Source organism: Anolis sagrei, chromosome 4 (assembly GCF_037176765.1).
Source record: "Anolis sagrei isolate rAnoSag1 chromosome 4, rAnoSag1.mat, whole genome shotgun sequence".
Lineage (NCBI taxonomy): Eukaryota > Metazoa > Chordata > Lepidosauria > Squamata > Dactyloidae > Anolis > Anolis sagrei.
Window position 1 is genome coordinate 34,002,477 of NC_090024.1, and position 24,612 is coordinate 34,027,088.

General features: G+C 42.3%; 1 protein-coding gene across 1 annotated transcript in view; it reads left to right on the forward strand.

Annotated features, from left to right (window-relative positions):
* Positions 1-24,612, forward strand: part of RAD54B (RAD54 homolog B) — a 57,123-nt gene that overhangs the window by 22,820 nt on the left and 9,691 nt on the right. The window contains exons 4-9 of the mRNA XM_060775610.2: positions 13,206-13,388; positions 14,986-15,270; positions 16,154-16,316; positions 20,941-21,166; positions 23,777-23,984; positions 24,275-24,414. Of these exons, the coding sequence (XP_060631593.2) occupies positions 13,206-13,388; positions 14,986-15,270; positions 16,154-16,316; positions 20,941-21,166; positions 23,777-23,984; positions 24,275-24,414 (1,205 nt within the window). The remainder of the gene's footprint in view (positions 1-13,205; positions 13,389-14,985; positions 15,271-16,153; positions 16,317-20,940; positions 21,167-23,776; positions 23,985-24,274; positions 24,415-24,612) is intronic.

A 24,612-nucleotide genomic window follows, 5' to 3' on the forward strand; every position in this document is an offset into this window, starting at 1 on the left:
TATGAAAAATGTAATGGAGACATACTTATAAATGAGATGATGGGACTGGGCACATAATCCCACCAGCTTGATGAAACTTGGTGTCTTTTAAATATGAACCTCTTAATGATCTGCCTATCACTTTGTAATGCTGCTAGCTTATACTTGCCTAGCACTTCCAGTTGGACCAGTTTCCTGCTCAAAGTCTCTTGAATCTGGCATCTGTTCAGAGAGGCCTTCCTTCTAGATAATACTTCTGCAATGTCTGATATGTGCAAAAGGCTATTGCCATGTAAAATAAGAGCCCAGGAAAGAGAAGATTACTTGCAGGTAATCCTGTTTGGTTTAGCCCTTTCATCCTTTATCCCTCTTACCTTCACTTAGGGAGCATTGCTTGCATTATTTTTCTCCCACCTGCATTTTCTGTTTTCTTTTTTGAGCTCTTTCTACCTTGAAAGAAATTGGCTTTAATAAAGCTTTTAAACAGTTTAGGGGTGCTTAATTTTCCCTGTTTCCTGACAGGCCAATGATTTAAATATTTAGAAGACAGAAGCAGAGTCTTGCAGCGGTGAAATTTGCATCTCATCCTTCTAGACATTCTCAAAACCTTTCAGAAAGCAGACATTAATTTGCTTAAAATATTTGCACTTTGCCTGTCCTCAACTCTTGGCAGGTGACACTAAATCATAATATCCGTATTCTTGTTATGTACCTTGAAGTAATTTATGATTTATGACCATCCTATCACAGAGTTTTCTTGGCCAGATTTGTTGAGATTTGCCTTTTTAGTATGACATGCTTAATGATCTGTCACTTCGTAATGCTACTAGCTTGCACTTGTCTAGCACTTCCAACTGCCTCCTCTGAGGCTGAGAATACGTGACTTGCTCATGGTCACTCAGTAAGTTTCCATGGCTGAATTGGGATTTGAATTCTTTAATTTCCAGGGCCATGGTCCAGATCTTAATGTTCTAAACTACGCCAATTCTAATAATGAGTTAAAAGGTAATAATTTCCTTTTTTATGTTATTTATATGTTGTCTTTCTTCTAGCATTGGACTTAAATCAGCTTACAAAGTATGAAAACAAGATAAACTACAAATCTCATAGCCATAAAGTTAAAATATATTTACACAGGTATTTGTTTTCCAAAATGTTAGACCAAACCACTGCACCCTGTTGGCTTTTAATAACTATATTACATCTTCAAAAACTGGAATACATTAAATGTTGTTAATACAACAAAGCCAATCTATAGAAACAGCAGCTGCAGAGCTAACACCTATCTAATCTCAACATCAGTCAGCTAAAGCTTTCCTGAGGAGGAAGGAGTTTAGGAACACCTCTGAAAGCCAGGAAAATATACTTTGCCAAACCTGCTCTTGAAGCGCTGTTATATCACCCTGTGACTTCTGTTGAAAAACTGTTTTCCTCTCTCTGTTCAGTCTGACTTTGCACAATAATATGCAGTGTAAGGTATCCATAGAAGTGGAGCCAACTTATGCCTGGTGGAGCTGGTGAGGGGGAGTCATGGAGTCCCTAGAAGTACTTGTCCCATCTCCTGTCCCTCAAACAGCCAAAGGACATCCGTCAATAATCATGCGCCTGGTAACTGTTTCATCCGTTTAATCGATGTTTTCATGCTGATTATTTCATTCAGAAGGCACAAAACTGTAAACTCCTATCCTGTACAAAAATTACAGTGAAATGAAGGGAAAGTGGGGAAAATAACATTTTTGTCACCTGCTTTTTGGCCCATATGGAGCTCTTCATGTGGCCCATGGAAAACATGCTAGTGTATCTTAAGACCAGTCTTTAACCCCAGTTCTCTTCAGATGGAGGCGAAAACATCTCAGAATTAGTGGTATCTTAAACCCAATCTTTAACCTCAGTACTCTTCTGCAGGTGGAGAGGAAAACATCTCAGAATTAGTGGTATCTTAAGTACAATCTTTAACCTCAGCACTCTTCTGCAGATGGAGGAGAAAACATCTCTGAATTAGTGGTATCTTCAGCCCTATCTTTAACCTCAGCACTCTTCTGCAGATGGAGGAGAAAACATATCCAAATTAGTGGCATCTTAAGCCCTATCTTTAACCTCAGTACTCTTCTACAGATGAAAACATCTCAGAATTAGTGGTATCTTAAGCCCTATCTTTAACATCAGTACCCTTCTGTAGATGGAGAGGAAAATACCTTAGAATTAGTGGTATCTCAAGCCCTATCTTTAACCTCAGTGCTCTACAGCAGATGGAGGGGGAAACATCTCAGAAATAGTGGTATCTTAAGTAACTCTGATGCTTTTAATCCAGGTTGTAATGAAGGATATAAGGACAAACCATGCAATTGCCAAAAATGGTGGGAAGGGAATTTGCCCCCATTACTCCCAGTTAAAGAAGAAGTGAAATAGTAGGAGTGGGCACTGGACGATGTTTGTGGTGTGTGGAGCATCTTTGACATTTGGAAGGAAGAAATGGTGGCCTCCCTGCCCTGCTTCCCTCCTGCTGCTGCTCCTGGAGAAGTTAGAGTGCGGGACCAGCATGAGAAAGAGGGAATGTTTTAAAAAAATCAGGGGATGACCCAAACGTTATAAAACTTGGTGGGCTAAGAGTGGTAGATGTGCCATCTGTGTGACGATTTTCACTCCTCTAGCCCTAAAACGGAGGGGAAGGCTGCCCATGTTGGTCAATGGTCTGAATATGTTTGTTCTTTCGGACCTAAAACAAAAAAAGCTCATTCAGAAAGGATCCCATTTTAGGGAGAGGTGCTCAAAATTGAAAACAAGGCCTTACAAATGAAACAAACAGAAATGGATAGTGATTCTATACAAATGCACAAGACTAATCAGCAATCATTACAATACAGAACATGCAACAATGCAAGATGAGTCCAAGTAAGGTCACACCAGGAGGGAAAATAAAAATCCTTTTCTTCTGTAATGAGTTCTGAGCAAGTAAAATGGGCAAGGTGAAATTAGAATTGATGTGAGCAAAAAGCTCTACATGGATAGTGGTGATAACCTTTCACTGAATAGTAGAAGCAGCCAAAGTCTGGAAGTGGGGAGGGAACCTTTCTTGCAGTGATGTGTGCGCTAATTTTTCTGAAGATTGAAGCATGCTGAAATCTTCAGCTTTGGTTCCTGGCATGTCCTGCCAGTACGTTCCTCTGTTTCCCAGAAAACTTATACTTTGATTGATCAGAGGTCATAGGCAACTAGAGAATGACCATATATACTGTAGGTAATGCCTTCAGACAGCTCTCTCATTGAATGTGGAAATTTTATAGTTTTGTTCTGTGGCACCCAGAATCTCATCAGCTTGGCAAGTTGTATTCCAAAAGCGAGCTTTCCAATCTCTGTTGCCCCTTACTCTTGCATAATTTATCTTAGCTTAGCTTAGCTTTCACTCTTTGAGGCTTCTACCTCCAAGAAAGGCAAAACTCTTTCATTTGGAATACAACTGTCAGGTTTTACCCATATAGTATCTAGAGGGTTTTCCAGGTGTAACAGTGAAAAGACATGAGAAATTCATAAGTGGCAATCAACCCGGCACAGAACAGAATTAGCCTGGATCTCAGTGGAAGCTACTTTGCAACAACTAATGGATTTGAAATTTGTTGCCCGTATATTATTGATCTTTGTCATTGGTCCCCACATGGCCAAGAAAGAGAATGGCCTCTGCTGGTATTGATATCCCTCAGTGCCATCTTAACTGATAACAGGAGTAATACCTGAGACAAAAGATTGTGACTTTATTGTTGTCACTTTTCTTTTCCTGTATAATTTCTGATAAGACATCAGTGAAACATATATTTCCATGATGTATTGTGCCCTTTTTAGTTGGCCTAATATCGCTGTTTTGTGGATTTTGTTGTATTATTCTGCAGGGCCAACAAAATTACTCTTGAATATAAGTCATAGAATTGCAAGAAACTCTAAGGACCATCGAGTCCAAACTCCTGCCTCTCAGGAATACACAGTCACAGCAATTCTGACAGGTGGACATCCAGCCTCAGTTTAAAAACCTCTAGAGAAGGAGCCTCCATCACACTCCGGGGCAGCATATTCTACTGTTATTATCAGGATTTTTTTTATAATGTTTAGATAGACTCTCTTTTCTTGCAATTTGAATCCAAATTGCACAGTAGCTCAGTAGCACTATGAAGCAATTCGTTACACAAATGGAATTCTTTTTAGGACTGAGGCCGTGTATATTGTGGCCAGGCAAGAGAAAGGAGGTGACAAAGAAACAGTTTCTGAGCTGTCAAGATTCACTGAAGTTAGGGAAAGTATTAAATAGGGGCCCTTCCGCACAGCCCTATATCCCAGAATCAAGGCAGAAAACCCCACATTATCTGAGTATGGACTCAGATAACCCAATTCAAAGCAGATATTGTGGGATTTTCTGCATTTATATTCTGGAATATAGAGCTGTGTGGAAGGGCTCTAGGTTAAATAGGGATAGTTTACTGGTCGTAAGGTATGGATGCTATTAAAGAGTGCATCTACACCAGGCATGGGCAAACGATGTCCCTCCAGGTGTTTTGGACTTCGACTCCACAACTCCTAACAGAGTTATGGAAGTTAAAATCCAAAACATCTGGAGGGTCAAAGTTTGCCCATACACAATCTACACAATAAATTTAATGCAGTTCGTAATCTCTTCAACTGTCATAGTCAGCTTTCAGCAGATGTTGACTACAGAGTCATCCTGAGAGCTTAGAGCAGTGGTTCTCAACCTGTGGGTCCCCAGATGTTTTAGCCTTCAACTCCCAGAAATCCTAATAGCTGGCTGGGATTTCTGGGAGTTGTAGGCCAAAACGCCTGGGGACCCACAGGTTGAGAACTACTGGCTTAGAGATTCCTACTAATCAAGTTTGCACATAGTCAGAGCTGCAAAAGTTCAACCCACAAATGTGAAGAGGCAACTGTACAAACTTTGGAAGCCCATCTACTACTGGCATCGCCATGGAAAGCTTCACACCTGGTGTCCTATATCCATACAACTAGCTATAGGACACCAGGGTCCTATAGTGAATTGTGAGGACTGAGTTTGATCACTGGATTGGGATAGTCAGGGCAGAATTGTTTTGGAGGCCCAGAATTGTTTGGGGGCCCCCTGACTATCCTACTGGATTGGGATAGCCAGGGCAGAATTGTTTTTGGACCCCATTAGACAAAAGGCTAGTTCTGTATATCATGTATATCTTACAGCAGTGGTTCTCAACCTGGGGTCCCCAGATGTTTTTGGCCTACATCTCCCAGAAATCCCAGCCAGTTTACCAGCTGTTAGGATTTCTAGGAGTTGAAGGCCAAAAACATCTGGGGACCCCAGGTTGAGAACCACTGTTTTATAGCATTATCATGTGTTAGCACCAGAAGAACAAAACATATTGTAGCATGTCTTGAATATCTAAACAAAGCTCAAGGTCCTTCTACATAAAAGTCAATTCCTGGTCACCTGAAGCTTTCCGCCTTTTGGTAGTACAATTTATAAGAAGGTGAAGAAGAGGTAATTTTGTAGCTGCTACTGTTAAATAATTGCAAATCAGAAATCCATGGATATATTTACACTGCACAATTAGAGTGGTTTGATGAAGGTGTAGAGCAGGGATGGGCAAACTTCGGCCCTCCAGGTGTTTTGGACTTCAACTCTCAGCTGTTAGGAATTGTGGGAGTTGAAGTCCAAAACACCTGGAGGGCCGAAGTTTGCCCATCCTTGCTCCAGAGATCAAATTTATTACTAAATTTATTTAGTCCATTATAATTAGCTGAAACATCACAGCATACATAAAAGAGTAACTAAGAAAACGAAATATCGAATATAGAGATACAGTGCACAAATTTCATTCTCCATCCCATAGAGTATTAAAAGTGTTTTGCAGTTGAAATGAAATACTTAATCCATTATGACTGGTATTTCCTTACTACTTCAGTGCAAAATTACGAAATAAGCACCATATTTCAAAATCCATTTTCAGTGAGTGTGCGCGCACATCTGGAATTTAGATTACAGAGCTCTGGAAATTTGATTTTTACCCTGTACCAAAGTGAGATCCCAGAATGCAAAGAAGAGACTCTATGGGGACAGAGCATAAATTTCTTGATACACATGAGTACCTCTGCACAATTCCAGCTATATTTGGCCTTTCTTATTATTTCCCTACTTGAATTATTGAATGGATTGCATTTATGTAAATTGGGTTTATGTAAGGTGGTTTGAAAAGATTAAGACTTCTTGTTCCAGAATGTCTTTGGCTTGTCTGCAAGTAATCACTCCTGCATAACACATAAAAATGCTCAAAAATATGAATAATCTTTCTGACTTCTTCTTTAAAGTAATCCCACACATTTTAAACAGGCAATTACTCTTAAATCACAGAGACAGAGAGTACTGGAATATACTATGTTTCTGATCTGCTGCAGGAAATATGTGTAGGGGTTTTTTTGTTGTTTTTTTTTTTTGTAATGGATGATGTTTCAGAAAAAGGGAAGAAAATAACAGAAAAGGATTGAGGGGAAAATCACTGCTTGTTGTGAATTAATATTATGCAAGATAGTCAGAGAATGCCCCAGGCAACCAAAGATGAAACCAATCAGGCAAAGAAGTTGAACTGAAGTAGATTGCCAGGAATGTGCGAAGATTAAATATTAAGCATTCATAAATATTACATTTTAAGTATTCATAATATTAAACTTCCTTAATATTTGTGTGGACTTCAACAATTAGTTTGGGAATCTTTCTTGATATAATCTTCAGTGAACAAAGGCAGATTACATTAAAGCTCACATTAGGTTTAAACAAAACAGACTCAGAAATCTACAATCCTGATTCATTATTTATTGTTATTTTAGTTGTTTTTATGTTTAACATAGACATCTTTACATGCTAGTTCAAAAAGTAAAATAGACATACATTATTAAAGATGAGCAATTTGGAGAGCCAGCATGGTGAGTGGTTTTAGTGCTGAATTGAACTGCAATATATGATCAGTGTAGACTCACAAAATGCAGTTTAACTGCACCGAACTGGATTATAGGACCAGCATTGTCCATAGATACCTCCAAGGTAATGTGGCCAGCATGACTACATGGAGTGCCATTTCCTTCCCACTGAAGTGGTACCTATTGATCTACTCACATTTGCATGTTTTCGAACTGCTAGGTTGGCAGAAACTGGGGCTAACAGCGGGAGCTCACCCCGCTCCCGGGATTTGAACCGCCGACCTTTCAGTCAGAAAATTCAGCAGCTCAGCAATTTAACCCCCTGTGCCACCGTGGGCTCCTATAGGACTACACTGACAATATAATGCAGTTCAATCTTCATTATAATGGCAGTGTAGATAGGGCCTATGACTCCAGAAAATAGGATTTGAATCCCTGCTTGATGATGATACAATATACATTTGGCCCTCCATATTTGTGGGTTTAATCTTTGCAGATTTGATTATTCACAGATTTGATTACTATATGATCTCTAGGAACTTCTAGATCCCCAACTTCTAAAGTTACCCTGGAGGATCTAAATATTCACATAAAGGTGTTCTCTCGGGTAAAAAAAATATTATTTTCAATTTCACATTGTTTTCCTATTTTCATGAAGTCCCCCCCCCTCCCCCAATACCCATGAATGTGGAGGGCCAACTGTAGAGTGGTTAACCCTTGCCTTCTGGATAGGTGCAACTTTATTATTTACTGTAAGCTCACAGCAGCCGCTCCCAGAAATGACACAGGACGCCAATCCGTGATCAAACAGGAAACTTTTACTACTGGATGCATATACACAATGAAAGCCAGGATTGGCACACAGACGCAAGTCAACCCTTATATACCCTCCCCCACATTCGAATCCCCTCTTCCCGCTGGGCAAAGATCCCGCGCAATATTCCCCGCCAAACCACCAACGGCCCCTCCCAAGGCCACCAGCTGCAATTCCTTATCAGTTCTCCATGTCAGGAGTCCGGTTTTTTGCGCCAACATCCAAGGCCAGGAAACCGAGTCCTGACATAACGTCCCCCTCCACCTCTTCTTCTTCCTGGAAGGGAAACACATGTCACCATTATGTCCCTTCTTTGTCCAGCGGGCCTTGGTACTTTTTTAGCAAATTACAATGGAATGTTGGGTGTACCTTCCCCAACGCCTTAGGGAGTTTCAAGGTATATGTCACTTCATTTATTTTGCTAGAAATTCTGAAGGGACCAATAAATTTGGGAGACAATTTCCGAGAGGGGGTATTTAGCTTGAGGTTTTTTGTGCTCAGCCACACTAAATCCCCCTCCTCCAACCTATCACCCTCCCTCCTTTTACGATCTGCAAACAGTTTATATTTTCGTTGGGCCTCTCGTAGTGATTTTGCCACCTCCTCCCAGTTCGCCTTCATTTTGTCCGGCCATCCTTCCTTTCCCCCCAGCTCTTCCCCCCAACTCGGCAGTTTGGGTAAAGGGGTTACTTCCATGCCGTACACTACTTCAAAGGGGGACTTCCCTGTGGATGCGTGACAGGCTCCATTATACGCAATTTCTGCAAACGGGAGTAAATCGGCCCAATCGGTCTGGCATTGGTTTGTGTATGTCCTTAGGAACAGCCCCAATGTCTGTTGTGTGCGTTCGACTCCCCCATTGGTCATGGGATGGAACGCCGAACTCAGGGTCCTTTCCACCCCCATCAACTGCATGAATTCTTCCCAGAACCGGGCCGTGAATTGCACCCCTCGGTCACTAATCACCTGGTCTGGACAACCATGTAATCGATAGACATGTTTGATAAACAGCTCAGCCAATTTCTCTGCAGATGGCAATTTAGGCAGCGCTATGAAATGCGCTTGCTTTGAGAACAGATCCATTACCGTCCATATGTAACGTTGACCTCGGCTAATTGGGAGTTCGCCCACAAAGTCCATAGCAATCACCCTCCACGGTTGTGATGGTTCTGCCACCTTCTGCAATAACCCCGTTGGTTTTTGTGGGGTTGCCTTGCTCTGTGCACACGCATTGCACCGGGATACATACATTTGGGTGTCTTTCCTCATCCCTGGCCACCAACACTGACGTGCCAACATTTTCAGGGTTTTCGTCACTTCCCAGTGTCCTGCTCCCTTATTGCCGTGGCATCTGATCATCATTCTTTCCCTCAGGTTGCCTGGGATGTATAACTTCCTATGTACAAATCCCAACCCATCCTTCCATTCCACCTTTTCCTTATTTCTTTCCAGCCACTCATCCTCCCTGCATGCCTGCCTTATCTCCTCCTCCCATCCTCCGTCTTTGCTCTCAACCCCCACCAGCCTCTGGCTGCGTTCCGGTTGTGCTCGTGTTTGCACTGCCATGCCCCACTGCCGTTCTGAGAATACGCTCCCCTTCGTGCTTCGCCCCCTCCCTTCATCCTCCGGCATTCTTGACAACGTGTCTGCGACCACATTTTGTTTTCCCTTTTGGAAACGCAGCTTGAAATCAAATCTACTGAAATACTGAGCCCATCTTATTTGCTTTGCTGACAATTGCCTGGGTGAGGTGAGGTACTGTAAATTTTTATGATCGGTCCACACTTCAAAGGGGATGCCGCTTCCCTCTAATAGGTGCCTCCACGTTTCTAGAGCCCTCACCACTGACAGAGCCTCCTTCTCCCACACCGGCCAGTTCCGTTCGGTTTCGCTGAACTTTTTTGAGATGAACCCGCAGGGTTTCAACCCCCCTTCTGGGTCCCTTTGCATCAGAGCCGCCCCGTAAGCCCAATCTGATGCATCACAATGGATTATGAATGGTTTGGTCAAATTGGGGTGGATTAATACCGGCTCCTCAGTGAACCTGCGTTTCAGTTCTTCAAAAGCTTTTTGGCACTCTGCTGACCAATTTAGTTTCGCTCCCGGGGACCGCACTTTCACCGTTTCCCCCTTTCCCTTCGTTTTGAGTAGTTCAGTTAAGGGCAATGTTATCTGCGCAAAGTCCTCTATGCACCCCCGGTAGAAATTTGCAAATCCGAGGAATGATTGCAACTGTTTGCGCGTTTGGGGAGGGCTCCACCCCCTGACATCCTCCACCTTTGCCGGATCCATTGCTATCCCTCCCTTGGATATCCGGTACCCCAGGAAGTCTATCTGTTCCTTATTGAACTCACATTTTGATAGCTTTGCAAACAATTTTGCCTCCCTTAATTTCTGGAGCACCTCTCTCACCAATTTGACATGGGATTGTCTATCCCGGGTAAACACAATTACATCATCCACAAAGCAAAACACCCCGCGATACAATAATGGGTGTAACACCTCATTAATCATTTGCATAAATGCTGATCCAGAGCCTTTGAGTCCGAACGGACAAATTAAATATTCAAAATGGCCGAGCGCACAGGCAAACGCCGTTTTCCATCTGTCCTCAGGCCTTATGCGCAACTTGTGATAGGCCTCGATCAAGTCAATTTTCGTGAACACCCTTGCTTCTGACAACCTCGATAGCAAGTCCTTGGTTAGTGGCATGGGGTAGTTGTTGGTGGTGCTCACTGCATTCAGCCCCCTATAGTCCACACATAGTCTCAACGAACCGTCCTTTTTGTGCCTAAACAGCACTGGGGCTCCCAAGGGTGATTCGGATGGCCTTATAAACCCTCGGGCCAAGTTTTTTCAATATATTTTCTCAGTTCCTCCATCTCCTTGACCGACATGGAGTACAATTTACTCCTAGGCAACTTAGCATCCTCATTGAGTTCAATCTTTACTTCGACCCTCCTAGGAGGGGGAAGCTGGTCCGCCTCCTTCTCGTCGAATACATCCTCAAAGTCCCTGTACTCAGGGGGGATTTCCTGGTTCCCACCCGCCGCGTTTTCTTCCCCCTTGCAACATTTTCCCCTTTCTTCGCTCTGGAACGTTATGCTGCCTTCCCTCCAATTGATCTGTGGGTTGGCTTCCTTTAACCATGGCATCCCCAGTATTACATTGTAAGTAGCCATAGGGGATACTACAAAGGTTATGCTGCCTTCCCAGCTCCCCACTTTACATCTCACTTCTCTCACTTCAAATCGCGCCGGGGCTCCGGCCACCACTGACCCATCTAGCTGCGAGAATGCTATGGGGCTCTGCAAGGGGGTTTTCTCGCATTTCAGTTCGTCTGCTAATTCTGGGGCCATAATGTTCCTTGAGCAGCCGCAATCCATGAGAGCTTTGCAGCTGGCCCACTTCCCCTCCCCTTCTAGCCTGATCGGGAACACTAGCATTCCTGGGCTGTGACTCACCAGATCTCTCACTGGGGCCCTAGAAGGGGGGCTCTCCTCCGCTCTCTTCCCTGCAGCCGGTTTGAACTTTGGGAAATGGGACTCTCCCCCTTTCCTTTGTCGACATTCGGCAGCCCGATGGCCTAGGCGACCGCATACATAACAGCCGCCCCTCTGCTCCTTGGGCCCTCCGGTTGGGGCCTTCCCGACCATGCCTCTCTCCGTCCTCCGACTCTCCTCCTTTGCTCTCGTCTGCTGCGGCGCCGCTCCTTGATGCCTCTTGACCTGTGCCAAGGTCGTCTCGATGCGGCCGGCCAGCTCAATCCATCCGCCTATCTCCTCCGGATCGTCGCGATGAAGCGCCCAGGTCAAGATTTCTTTCCGCAGGCCCTCTTTGAATATCTGGACTTTGGTGGTGTTGGACCATTCTGGGACCTTCTCTGCCCTCAACCGGAATTCCTCCACGTACTCGGACACGGAGCGATGTCCTTGGGTTATCGTCTGCAGCTTTTCCCTCGCCCGGACCCTCTCGAGCGGATCCCTGAAGCGCGCCTCCATCGCAGCCAGGAATCGCCTTGTGGATCCCAAACATGGGTCGTGCCTGGCGTGGAGCTGGACGTACCACTCCGCTGCTCCCCCTCTCAGTGCTGCGCCCACTGCTCGCACCCTGCTTGCCTCTGACCCGAAGGTAAGGGCATTATCTTCTAGATATCCCCTCACCATAGTCAGGAAGTATGCGAGGTTCCCGGCTTCTCCTCCGAACTCGATCCTCAGCTCCTCCCTCCTGGGTTGGTATAGAAGGGGCTGCCTCTTCCGGTTCTCCGCTCGCGGTGGCCCTCCCTGGAGCCCTCTCGGCTCCGGGGGCAATTCCTGACGCCCTGTGCCGCGCCCGGCTCCAGCCGGGGGCACCAGGAACGTCTGCTGGGACGCCAGTCCCCGGGGTCGTTCCTCCTCCTCATCGCTCTCCGCAGCGGCCCTCCAACTCGTCTGCGCTTTAGGACGTGCCCCGGGTCCCCGGTCACTCCTCTCCCCCGCACTCCACATCGATTCCCCTCGGGGTGGTGGTTCCTCTAACAGGGGGGCCAGCCGCTCCATCACCTTTGACATCATCGCGAGGGTGGTCTCCATTGATGCCATCTTTTCCTCCAAGAAATCCAATCTCTGCGGGGAGGGAAACTCTAGCCCGCTGCTTTCTCTCGTCGCTGCCCCTGCCCCCTTCACTCGCCTCTGTGTGACTCCGTTGGGCTGGGCATACGCAGTCGACGAAGCTAAGGCATTCACTCTCTCCAGCTCCTCTTCCGCATTCTCGAAAGGGGATGCTGGCTCTCCCCCCTCCGTTGGATCTTCCTCCTGTTGCATAGGGGTACCTCACCACAGCCGTGGGATGGCACCGAAGAATCCTGGCTTAATGTAAGCTCACAGCAGCCGCTCCCAGAAATGACACAGGACGCCAATCCGTGATCAAACAGGAAACTTTTACTACTGGATGCATATACACAATGAAAGCCAGGATTGGCACACAGACGCAAGTCAACCCTTATATACCCTCCCCCACATTCGAATCCCCTCTTCCCGCCGGGCAAAGATCCCGCGCAATATTCCCCGCCAAACCACCAACGGCCCCTCCCAAGGCCACCAGCTGCAATTCCTTATCAGTTCTCCATGTCAGGAGTCCGGTTTTTTGCGCCAACATCCAAGGCTAGGAAACCGAGTCCTGACAATTTACTATTTCACCATAAAAGTATAGAAACCTGAAGGTGCTGTAAACTGCTGTAAACATCAAACAAATGGCCCATTTGAAGTAGAAGGGAGAAGAGAACAGTTGTCTTAGTATTCTCTTACAGGCTGGGAATGCTAGGAGCTTCAGTCCAAAATGGGAATGTTTTTGGAGCTTTTGGGACATGAAAGTTGGCTTAGCATTCCCCTTGCTCTCATTTTCACTTGCAGTTTTGGAGTCATGATTCAGCTGAAGGACCCACTGAAAGTCTGTCTCTTCTGTTTTGTGTGTCTCATCTTTGCTTCCACAGCTCCAGTGACAACAGATGTCCCAGGGCTCCAAAAAGAGCAGAGTTGCCTTGCAAAATACTTCAGTGTTGTGTGGTGCAAGGCTTCAAAGAAAAAACACAAGAAGTGGGAAGGTGATGCTGTTCTTATTGCGAAGGGCAAGTCAGTGACCTTGAAGGACCTGGAAGGCAAGGACATTGGAAGAGGTAATGCCAATGAGAATGTCACTGTGGTGCCCAGAATTAAGCCCTTGACGCCGAATATGTGTTTGAATAAAATAAAGATACATCATAGATATGTATGAAAAATTGGATTAGATGACAGCTGCATGCAAAAAAGTGCAGCTCATTAAACTTTGTGACTTAAATATGTATGTAAAGTAAGCAAAGCAAATAAATATATGTAAATAAGCAGTGTTACCATTCACAGTAACAATTTCCAGAGGATAGCCATATTAGTTGCAGAAAACAATAAAGAATAGATAGGGCTTTTCACTCCAGGAAACAACAAAGAAGACCTTTAAACACTAAAGCTCTTAAATCCAGTTTTGAGACCATCTGGAACAGATATATGCGTGGTAAATCAACATTTATGTGATTGCTATTGATTCAGTAGAGCTACTCTCAGAGTATCAATTGGATTTAGATCTAACACATTTATTACGGTTATGGCATATATTATGTTGTGTTCCCTCCTGGAAGAGTCTTTATTGTTTTCCCAATCATTGTAACTGCGAACAAACACAAGACTGTAGTTGTACATTATTCTTTTTAACCTGTACCCATCAATGGCCTGGCCCTGGTTTTATTGCATAATAATGTAATGTTTTGTTATTGCTTATGTTTTTAATTTGCTTTGCATCGTGTTGTTATTGTTTGCTGTTGTTGTGTTGAGGCCTTGGCCTTTGTAAGCCGCATCGAGTCCTTCGGGAGATGCTAGCGGGGTACACATAAAGTTTAATAATAATAATAATATTCTAAGACCAACATTTGCTGTATTGTGTTGTCAAAGCAACTGGTGAAGTAGACACATAGTTTTCAAGAATTACTCATTAACTTGTTTAATCAACCCTTTGAGAAGTGTCTTTGGCAGAGAAGCAGATGGGAATTAGCCTGGTGATATAAAGGTGAGTGTAATAAATCCATGGCAGTACTTCAAACTGAATCAGTTGCTGAATTTTGTGAATTTTTGTTAGAGTGTACTATAAACACGTGGGAGCATTAGATATCGAGATGCAGCCAACCAGGGGAGGAGGCTTCCAATATTCAACATCATCCTGAGTGAGCTTTTCCAATGTGATGACCTCCAGATATGCTAGAACTGCGACTCCCATCACTCTCTGGAGTGTCTCTGCCAAATTAGAACAATTGGAGGGTAATGTAATGCTGATACTGTCTGACAGAAACTCTTCAGAGTTTCAGACTGAGGGCTTTATAAGCCTTTTCTGGAGATGGAAGGATTGAACTTGGGGTTTTCTGTATGAAAACATGCATTCTTCCACCGAGCTACAGAAGACATTTTTAAAATTTTAATTCAGAGCAAGGGTGGGACTTTTGTAGCTCTCCAGATATTATTGTGATGAGACTTTCATCAGCCCTTGCCTGCCAATGTTGATGAAAGCTGGGAACTGGAGTTCAAAACCATCTGGAGGCCACATGAGCCGTAATCCATATTTTGAAGGGTGTGTCCATAAACCTTAGATCTGGGGTGCCAGTCTTTTTACCTGTTAACATTTAACAGGTTTATTGTTGTCTATGTCATAATTTTATTTTATTTAAGTTTAACATTTTTGAACTCTTGTAGGCAGTGGATACAAAGTCAAAGACTTGGAAGATCTTGGTGAAGGTCAAACTCTGATGATTGGAGGAAAAGAAATTGAAGTGATGGGAATAATTCTGGAAGAGGACTTCAGAAGTGGCAAGTGTTTTCAGTCTGGTGTAGGAAGCACAGAGCATGCTTGGACTTTGCCACAAGCTCCTTTGAAGCCTTTCAGTAACCCATTCAGAAATGTCAGCGAAGCCAACAGTAAAGGAAATTCACTTCCAGGCTCCCAGAACTGTAAACCACGTCATGATCCGAGTGCACCAGGTGAGGATTTTCATTGTTTATCTGCTTTAATCTGCATATATTTCTAATCCTTACTTCCATATCACCCTCTTCTGAAGAAACTGATCAAGTACCAAAGGTCTATACATATTTGTTCTGACCCTATTCAGTATATATCTGCTTGAATACTGTTAATGGATCACAGCTACATGTGATCTCTGATAAAGTCAATAGGAGTTGAACAAGCAAATAGCAAGCAAGAGACAATTAATAAGTTCACTGAAAAATATTCCTGTCTGATTAAATGAACAAGGTTCTATCTTGTTTACAGCAGGGACACAAATGATGGGACAGTAGCTTTTATATTCATCCATGGATCGCGGGAAGTTACCTTACTAAGGAAAAGCCATTCCTGCCACATTATGAACCAATTTTGTTTTGTGAAGGATTGAAACTTGTTTTATAAGTACGGTAGTCTTTGAATTCCCCTTAATTGTCATAAAATAGAATTTTTGATTCCTAGAATATGGGATCAGATAGAAAAGTTCACAGTTTTATGGAACCACACCCAGGATTTTGAACAATTATATGCTGCTGTGCTCGGTATTTATTAGTTAGGAAAATGATTTGGTCAGCACAATAGATTTTGGAACAACAGCCCATTTATCATTACTGGACTTATTCCCATATAGAATAGAATATTCAGATATCCTTCCATTGCCAGTTAAGACACATATCCCTGATATGTTTATTGTGCATTGTAAAAAAATCATTTACTTTCCAAAATCAAAACTATAAGTTGGAAACTATTTCTTGGGACTTAGCACACTTCTTTTAGTTTTACTTTCTCTCATAGAAAGCTAGTAGCTTTTAATGAATAAACAATAGATCTGCATTTTGTGATGCCCATGTTTGAAATTTTAAGATTCCCTTGTTATGCCACGCCCATCTCCTCAACACCAGCGGATGTTCAATAAGCACGGTTTGCCTGTTGTGGATGTTGTTGTTGACCCTTACCTTGTGAATCATCTTCGTCCGCATCAGCGAGAAGGAATTACATTTCTTTATGAATGCGTGATGGGAATGAGGTGAGAGAATGATCAATTTGTACTCTTAATTGTCTGAGCAAAATTAGAATCTCCTGCGGTCTAAATCTCAACTTTTTCCATCGCTTAGCCCAATGTGCAGAGAAATGTTAATAATGGACACAACATCTTCATATTTTTATCAGTCCTTTAGAATAGCAAGGGGGCTGCTGGTGACGCATTGGGTTAAACCACTGAGCTGCTGAACTTGCTAACCAAAGGTTGGTGGTTTGGATCTGGGGAGCGGGGTGTGCTGTTAGCCCCAGCTTCTGCCAACCTAGCAATTTGAAATAATGCAAATGTGAGTAGATCAATAGGTACCACTTCTGCAGGAAGGTAAAGGCACTCCATGCAGTCATGCTGGCCACATGACCCTGGAGGTGTCTACGGACAATGCCAGCTCTTCACCTTAGAAATGGAGATGAGCACCACCCCCTAGAGTTGGACGCAACTAGACTTAATGTCAAGGGAAACCTTTACCTTACCTTCAAATAGCAAGTATCTTCAAAATCTGTTAATCCAGATTTTACTTTTTCTGTTTTTCAAATTCTTAAATTTCTGAACTGGGGATTCCAGGACATCCCAGCCAACATATGCTGGTCACTTCTGGTCCAACCACTTTTCTGAAGTCTGGATGAACTGGTAGAAAATGTCATAAATATAAATATAAAGGTTTTCCCCTGACATGAAGTCCAGTTGTGTCCGACTCTGGGGTGTGGCACTCATCTCCATTTCTAAGCCAAAGAGCCTGCGTTGTCTGTAGTCACCTCCAAGGTCATGTGGCCAGCATGACTACATGGAGCGCCATTACCTTCCCGCCAGATCTACCTATTGATCTACTCACTTTTGCATGTTTTCAAACTGCTAGGTTTGCAGAAGCTGGGCCTGACAGCGGAAGCTCACGCTGCTCCCAGGATTCGAACCTGCGATCTTTTGGTCAACAAGCTCAGGAGCTCAGTGCTTTAACCCAGTGGTTCTCAACCTGGGGGTCGGGACCCCTGAGGGGGTCGCTAGGGGGTGTTACAGGGGTCGCCAAACACCATCAGAAAACACAGTATGTTGTGTTGGTCATGGGGGTTCTGAGTGGGAAGTTTGGGCCAATTCTATCAGTGATGGGGTTCAGAATGCTCTTTGGTGGTTCATCTCAGCAACTACAACTCCCAAATGTCAAGATCTATTTTCCTCAAACACCACATTTGGGCATATTGAGTATTTGTGCCAAGTTATATCCAGACCCATCATTGTTTGAGTCCACAGTGCTCTCTGGATCTAGGTGAACTATAACTCCCAAACTCAAGGTCAGTGCCCACCAAACCCTTCCAGTATTTTCTGTTGGTCGTGGGACTTCTGTGTGCCAAGTTTGGTTAAATTCCATCGTTGGAGTTCAGAATGCTCTTTGATTTTAGGTGAACTATAAATCCCAGCAACTACAACTCCCAATTGACAAAATCAACCCCTCGCCCAACCCCACTAATATTCAAATTTGGGTGTATTGGGTATTTGTGCCAAATTTTGTCCAGTGAATGAAAATACATCCTGCATATTTGATATTTACATTACAATTCGTAATAGTAGCAAATTTATACTACAGCAAATTATTTAACATTACTTCCATCTGTTTGTTTGGGTTTGGTTTTTTTGGGAGGGGTGGTTTTTGGCTGTTAACCAACCTCTTCCTGTCATTCTAAGCCCATCTCATATCACATTGAATTGTAAGTCTATAGTAATTAGGAAGGAACTTGGGGCCCTCTAGATGTTATTGGACTGTGACTCCTATCATAATGATTGCTCATGTTGGATGAGAGCTGGGATCTATCAACATCTGGAGGGCCTTGGGGATACTTCTGTTGTACATCTTACAGCCGAGGAGAAGACAACTGGCCATAGAGATGCTATTTTCAGCAGTGACCTTGGAGTGAGTATAGTGGTAAACCAATATGTTAGTCCCTGAGCTTAAAGACAATTTTAGATACTGTAGCTGTGTTGGAGGCCACTGAGATTTCTCCTCTTTTACCTATGAGCAAACTTTAAAAATGTTTTAAAAGAATATTTTAAAAATATTAGTTTATTGGAAATCTATTTCTAGTGAGGGTTTAAAAATACCTTTAGCTCATCTAGAGGGCACAAACAGCTGGTCAGTTGACCCTAGTGTAACCCCAACAGACAATTCTATTGAATTGCACTCAGAGCAGCTGCAGCAGGAAGTTTCTATTAATGAATAATGCAGCGGATTCTCCCCAGCAAATCCGACCTTCAGAGAAGCAGCTTACTCACTTCAGTTACATTCAACATATTATATATTAATGGGGGAGTTCATGAGTAAGGTCTTGGCTGAAATTAAGGAATTTTGTAAATGTTACTAACAGTTATATGCAATTTACTGCATTAATCTCTGTAATCTAATTTGGACTTTTAGCCACAAATTACTAGGCTGTGATGAAAAAGACAGAACAGAGATAATGATTCAGATTTGGATAGCAAACACTCTCCAGTTTTTTTTTTCGTGGGTAGTCATTCTCATGAATCTTGAGAGCTTTTGCTTAAATTAGAAACTTTATGCCCATTTGATTTAGATTTGAATCAAGTAAACATAGGTAACAGTAAAGGGAATACTGTAGTTTCTGATGTGCAAATGTGGAGGACTGGCTGTAGTTAAAAATGTGGCTGCTGGCTGTACTCAAAAATGTGACCTACTAAGACTAAAGCAACTATTAGCAGGTTCTATTTTCAACTCGTTGATTAAGGGTAGGCAATGTGGTATATTGTATTCCATAATAGTTACCTTCCTAAATTATAGCAACTAGAGCAGTGGTTCCTAACCTGTGGTCTGTGGACCACCAGTGGTCTGCAAGAACGAAAATATGGTCTGCGGCCTCACCATTGCTACACGGTTGCCTCAAAACCATGCGACAATGAGATCAACTGGTTTCGTGAAACCCTCTAATAGTGCCGAGGTAACGGGTATGTCAGAAGGGAGGTGAGGATGACTACCCACAAAAGATTATTACTACCACATCAGCTCTAGATTATTAAATATGGCTTTCTGTGGGTGAACAGATGATTACTACTGGATGGCATATGTTCTGTCTCTGAAACTAGAGCTGATGTGGTCTATCCAATGCTGTTTTCTGAATTGGCACCCCAAATAACCAAACCAAATCTAAAGTTGACCAAAAACTGATTGGTGCTAATTTTGGATAGTGGTCCCTGGTCAAGATGGTTCCTAGTGAAGTGGTCCCTCGTCAAAAAAAGGTTGGGAGCCACTGAACTAGTGGATTGAATATACATGTGGTACATCTGGTTTTGAAATTGATCAGGATGTCGACTTTGGAAAGCCATAAGGTAAAGAGAGCCAGTGTTGCTTTGTGTTTTGACCTCAGACCATGACTCTGGACATCAAGGGTCCATTGCCTGCTTGGCCATGGAAACATGCTGGATTACCTTGGAGAGTCACACACTCTCAGCCACAGAAAACCTTATGATAGGGTTCACTTTAAGGTGATTGTAAGTTGGAACACTTAAAGACACAACAACAACATTAAAGCAATAGGCTCAACTTTTCTAATTGTGCATAGAGGTTTAGTTGATTGTGGTTCATTTACTATTCTTAGTTAAAAAATAGAGAGGGATGGACACTTTTCAATCATCATTATTAACATGGAGACATTTAAGACAGTGGTCAACTGTAATCAAAGATAATAATAATACTTTATTTATATTCCGCTCCATCTCCCTGAGGGGACTCAGAGCGGTTCCCAAGTAACATCACAAAACATACAGAGTAAAAACAACATAACCATAAGATTAACAAACAAAATATAAGCATAAAAATTGTCGCCATAACACACATAAATTAAAAGTAATCCTGCCTGTTCAAGGCAATTAAAAACTTAAAAGGACGGGCCAAGATTTGTGCAAGCCCAAAAATTCTAGGGCCCCCGGGAATGAAATGCAATGATATGGGAGGCAACAATAATATTAGGTACGGGTCTGTGGCTGTTCATTCCGGGGCCGATTAGAGGAAAGAATCTGGGTAACTGGTAGGAAGAATAAGGCCGTATTAGACAATGTGTGGGGCTGAGTTAGAACTGGTCATTTTCAAAGGCTTGTTGAAACCACCAGGTCTTCAAGCTCTTACGAAGGGAGGGGAGGGATGGGGCCTATCTTATTTCTCTTGGAAGGGTGTTCCAGAGACTGGATTATTGTATTAATCCAAATTGTTTATCTGTCTGCTATAGAAACAAATGGAATCAAAATTTTATTGAATAACTGGTGAATGAGTGGACAGGGTTAGTACCTTTGTTAGTAATTTTACAAGTAAGGGGCAAAACATGAGAATGCGGATTAATATAGTGGATACATATGCATATCACAGTAAACCATGACTTTTGCTAATGTTGGTTTGTTGCATAAGTCATCAACTGCACAGGGCCTCAAGGACATGTCATCCAATAGCTCCTGGGACAACACTGTCAGTAAGGCAGACAGGAGTGAGTCATCTTAAAATTTAATATTTTGCAATGGATGTATATAGTGTAAAAATACTGATTTGCTAAGACTGGTGAGCAGATAATTATCAAGGTTTCTTCTAAGACGTGTGAACAATATAATTATATTTTCCTCCCAGAGTCAGCAGTAGATTTGGAGCTATTCTTGCAGATGAAATGGGTTTAGGAAAAACCCTGCAGTGCATTTCACTCATCTGGACTCTCCTGCGTCAAGGACCGTATGGATGCAAACCTATATTAAAACAGGCATTAATAGTCACCCCTGGAAGCCTGGTGAAGAACTGGGGGAAGGAATTCCAGAAATGGTTGGGTAATGAAAGAATCAAGGTGTTCTTGGTTGATCAGGTGAGAAATAGCATTTAACTGCCCTCTGTTACTATTAAGTAGTCCCTTAGTATTTATTTCTATTTTTGCTGCTGTGAACTTAGGAAGTTTGAGAATTGTTTTCATTGCAGATATATATATATATCTATCTGCTGTGTGTGTGTGTGTGTCTACAACTCTCATGATTCCATAGCATTGGGCTATAGTGATCAAAATGGTGCCAAATTGCATTAATTCTACAGTGTAGGCACACCTTATGTTGATGTTTGAATTACATATTGTTTGAACTATTTTTCTTATTGCCATTACAATTTTTTTTCCTGCATCATCATGTGGGATGATATAATCTACAGTTAATATTGTATATTGTGGCATATTGGTAGTGAAGTTGAACAACTCCAGAACCTGAATTGAAAGGCTCAACAATTGTGAATATGAAAAAACAGAGCCGTTTATCTTTCTTTGTTCCTTCACAGCAGAAGTGGCACGGTGATGGCACATTTCCTGTGATCAATCCTCCCATTTTCCTTTCACTGTTTGCGATCTCTTAATAGCTAGTGTTGAATTGTCTGAGAAATGGAGCACAATAGTGCCCTCCTCCTGCATTGAGCTGCTCTGCAGTTAGAACAAGTACAATTTTTGTGATTACATTATGGAGAGAGTCTGTGGGAGAGAGAATAAGAGAAATATTTATTGGTGCACATACCAAATGCCTGTCTAGTCCAACATCCTCATTCCCATATTTTCTAAGAAGATACCTTTGAGATGGTTGTCTGGATATTGTTGGAATGCAGTTTTCATCATCATATCCAACATAGGACTGAGGAATAATGAGCTTCAGTTCAGCAAAATAGGGCTATGGGATTCCTGTGTCTCACCCCTGAGTAACCCACAAACAGGACTGCCTTTCACTGTTCTTTTTCATCCTTAAAATTCAAAAATGATCTTGGAAGGAGCACCAAGGCATCAGGTCACCATTAGTTGACAAGAAGCTTTTCAGACAAGGGTTTCAATCTGAAATTGACACATTTTTTGTTGACAGCCAAGGAATGTTTTTGTATGAAATCACCATTTTGTCACCATTTCCCCTCCTATAAAATCATACTTTTTCAGCTCTAAAAATTTCCATCATTTTTGAAAGCATCGTTAAAATAGGTCAGCTGTTCTTACTCAAACAGTCATCCCAAGAAAAAAAGAGTAAGGAAACTGGAAGGTGTCCATCCACCATGCATACCCACAGACCAAAATTACCTTATTTCTCTTTTTCTTTCTCCCCAACTATAATATAGCAGTGTTCTAACACTATGTGGACATGACAGTGCTACTTTAGTGTAATTCCGGCAAAGAAGAAAAAAGGCAGCGAAGTCAGAAGGCACTCACCATGATAAAGGTGTTGGTGCTGTGGGTTGGGTAGAAGTAATGGAGAGACAAGTGAAAATTTTCATGAGGTGTGCAAGAGAAAAACTAGAAAATACCAGAAAAAATGAAGTATATATCAGGGAAGGATCGAAGAACAGCAAATATGATTTGGGGGGGGGGGGGGGGGGGAGTTGCTATTCCACAATATTTTTAAAAAAATCTGATAAAGACCTATTTATCCTTAAGAAGTCTTTGTTGTAGTTCAGCCAGCTGATGATGATAAGGGGATTGTTATTCGAGGGCCTGAGAGAGTGGATGGGTTTATCAATGAGGGAAATGAGGTGAGTTTAGATCCTGTCTGTGAGAACGGGCTTGAAAGTGAAACTGCCTCAGAATCCAGCAGACAGGGAAATGCACCGGCTGACAAAGACTTTTCGCCTAGTCATCTCATAGCATCCCCAGATAAAGAGTTGGATGGGCGAGAAAGTTTGCCTGAAAACACACCTGCAGTCAGCAGAAATCTCAGACTTCATCTTAGGGAAGAAGCAAGCAAATTAAGAAGTCACAGAAACTCCATGAGAGACAGCAGTGTGAGAAATCCCACAGGCAAGGCAGTCAAGGTCACAGGCATGACTTCATGGCTTGTGGACTCACCTCAGAGAATTGTTTCCTTTAGAATTCAGATCAGGCAATGCTGCAAAGCAGTGAGGCTCTTGTTTCCAGGTCATATTTTGAGTAAGATCTTGGGAGTTTAGATTCATGTTTTAAAAAGGTTCTATAGTCTTGCTTATGTTTAAATTATGTTTATGTTTTGAGTCTTGTTTTCCTGGTTAAATGCTCATCTTTTGATTCTGGTTTTCCTGTACCTTGTTTTATGGAACAGATTTGGACTGTTTGAATTACCACCTTTGGAGTGTTTTTTCCTATTGCCAGTCTGGTTTGGCTTATGACTTGTTGACTATTTTTCGCATTACCTATTGGATTTTGCCTTTGCCTTTTTCTTTTTATATGTATTTTTCTCAGTAAACTGTCTTACAACTACTTTTGGATTCCTGGCAGGTGTTGAGTGCAAGATGAATTCTGGTTGGGGTGCAACAGCCTTTCACATTCCCAATCACTTTTAAAAACTTAGCTAATAGCTATCACTCCATCTTGGGGAGGTAGTTTCCAAAAATGAACAGTGTGTTGATTAGGTCAATAAACATTTACAGTGATGTGCATTTTTGTTCCCTGTCTGTCCTCAAAAGTATTATAATTCTGTACAATATGCAGGATCACAAAGTGGAAGAGTTCATCAACTCGCCTCTTTATTCCGTCCTGGTCATTAGTTATGAGATGCTTTTACGGTCTTTGGACCAAATTCAGAAGACAGACTTCAGTCTGATCATCTGTGATGAGGGGCATCGCTTGAAAAACAGTGCGATTAAGACAAACAATGCCCTCGTCAGCCTGTCTTGTGAGAAGAAAATCATCCTGACTGGTGAGTAAATGTAATTAAAATAAATGTTTGCTTCAATTAAGCATTTTATCTAAAGCAAGGAAATTCCCTTTTGGGGCTACAATTTTCAGGATTTCCTAGTCAGGATTCTAGCTGGGGAATTATGAGAACTGTAATTCAAAACCACCCCAAACCTTTCACAGTAATGCTAATAAAAAGAAAATAGAATTGTTGGGTGCATCTTTTATTTTTCTGCAGAATAAAATGTAATTCTTGATAAAGGGCCTTTTCTCGGAAGCAAATTCATATAGAATTTTCTTTTATTTTCCAAGGTACACCAGTACAAAATGATCTGCAAGAATTTTATACGTTAATAGAGTATGTAAATCCTGGAATACTTGGTTCATTATCTTCATACAAAAAAGTATTTGAGGAACCTATTATCAGATCCCGAGAGCCTTCAGCTACTAAGGTCTGTCACTTTTAAAATCTGAAACCTGATTTAGCTGCCTAAAATTAAGGAGCCTTAAAATGCTTCTTGTATACTTGGGGGAGGGGGAGCAATCTATTTTGAATGAGATTATGCAGAGAGAAAAATTATTTTATTTTTGCATTGTTTGTGTATGTGGCATCTGAATCCCACAGGAAGCATGGAAGTGTCATTAATTAA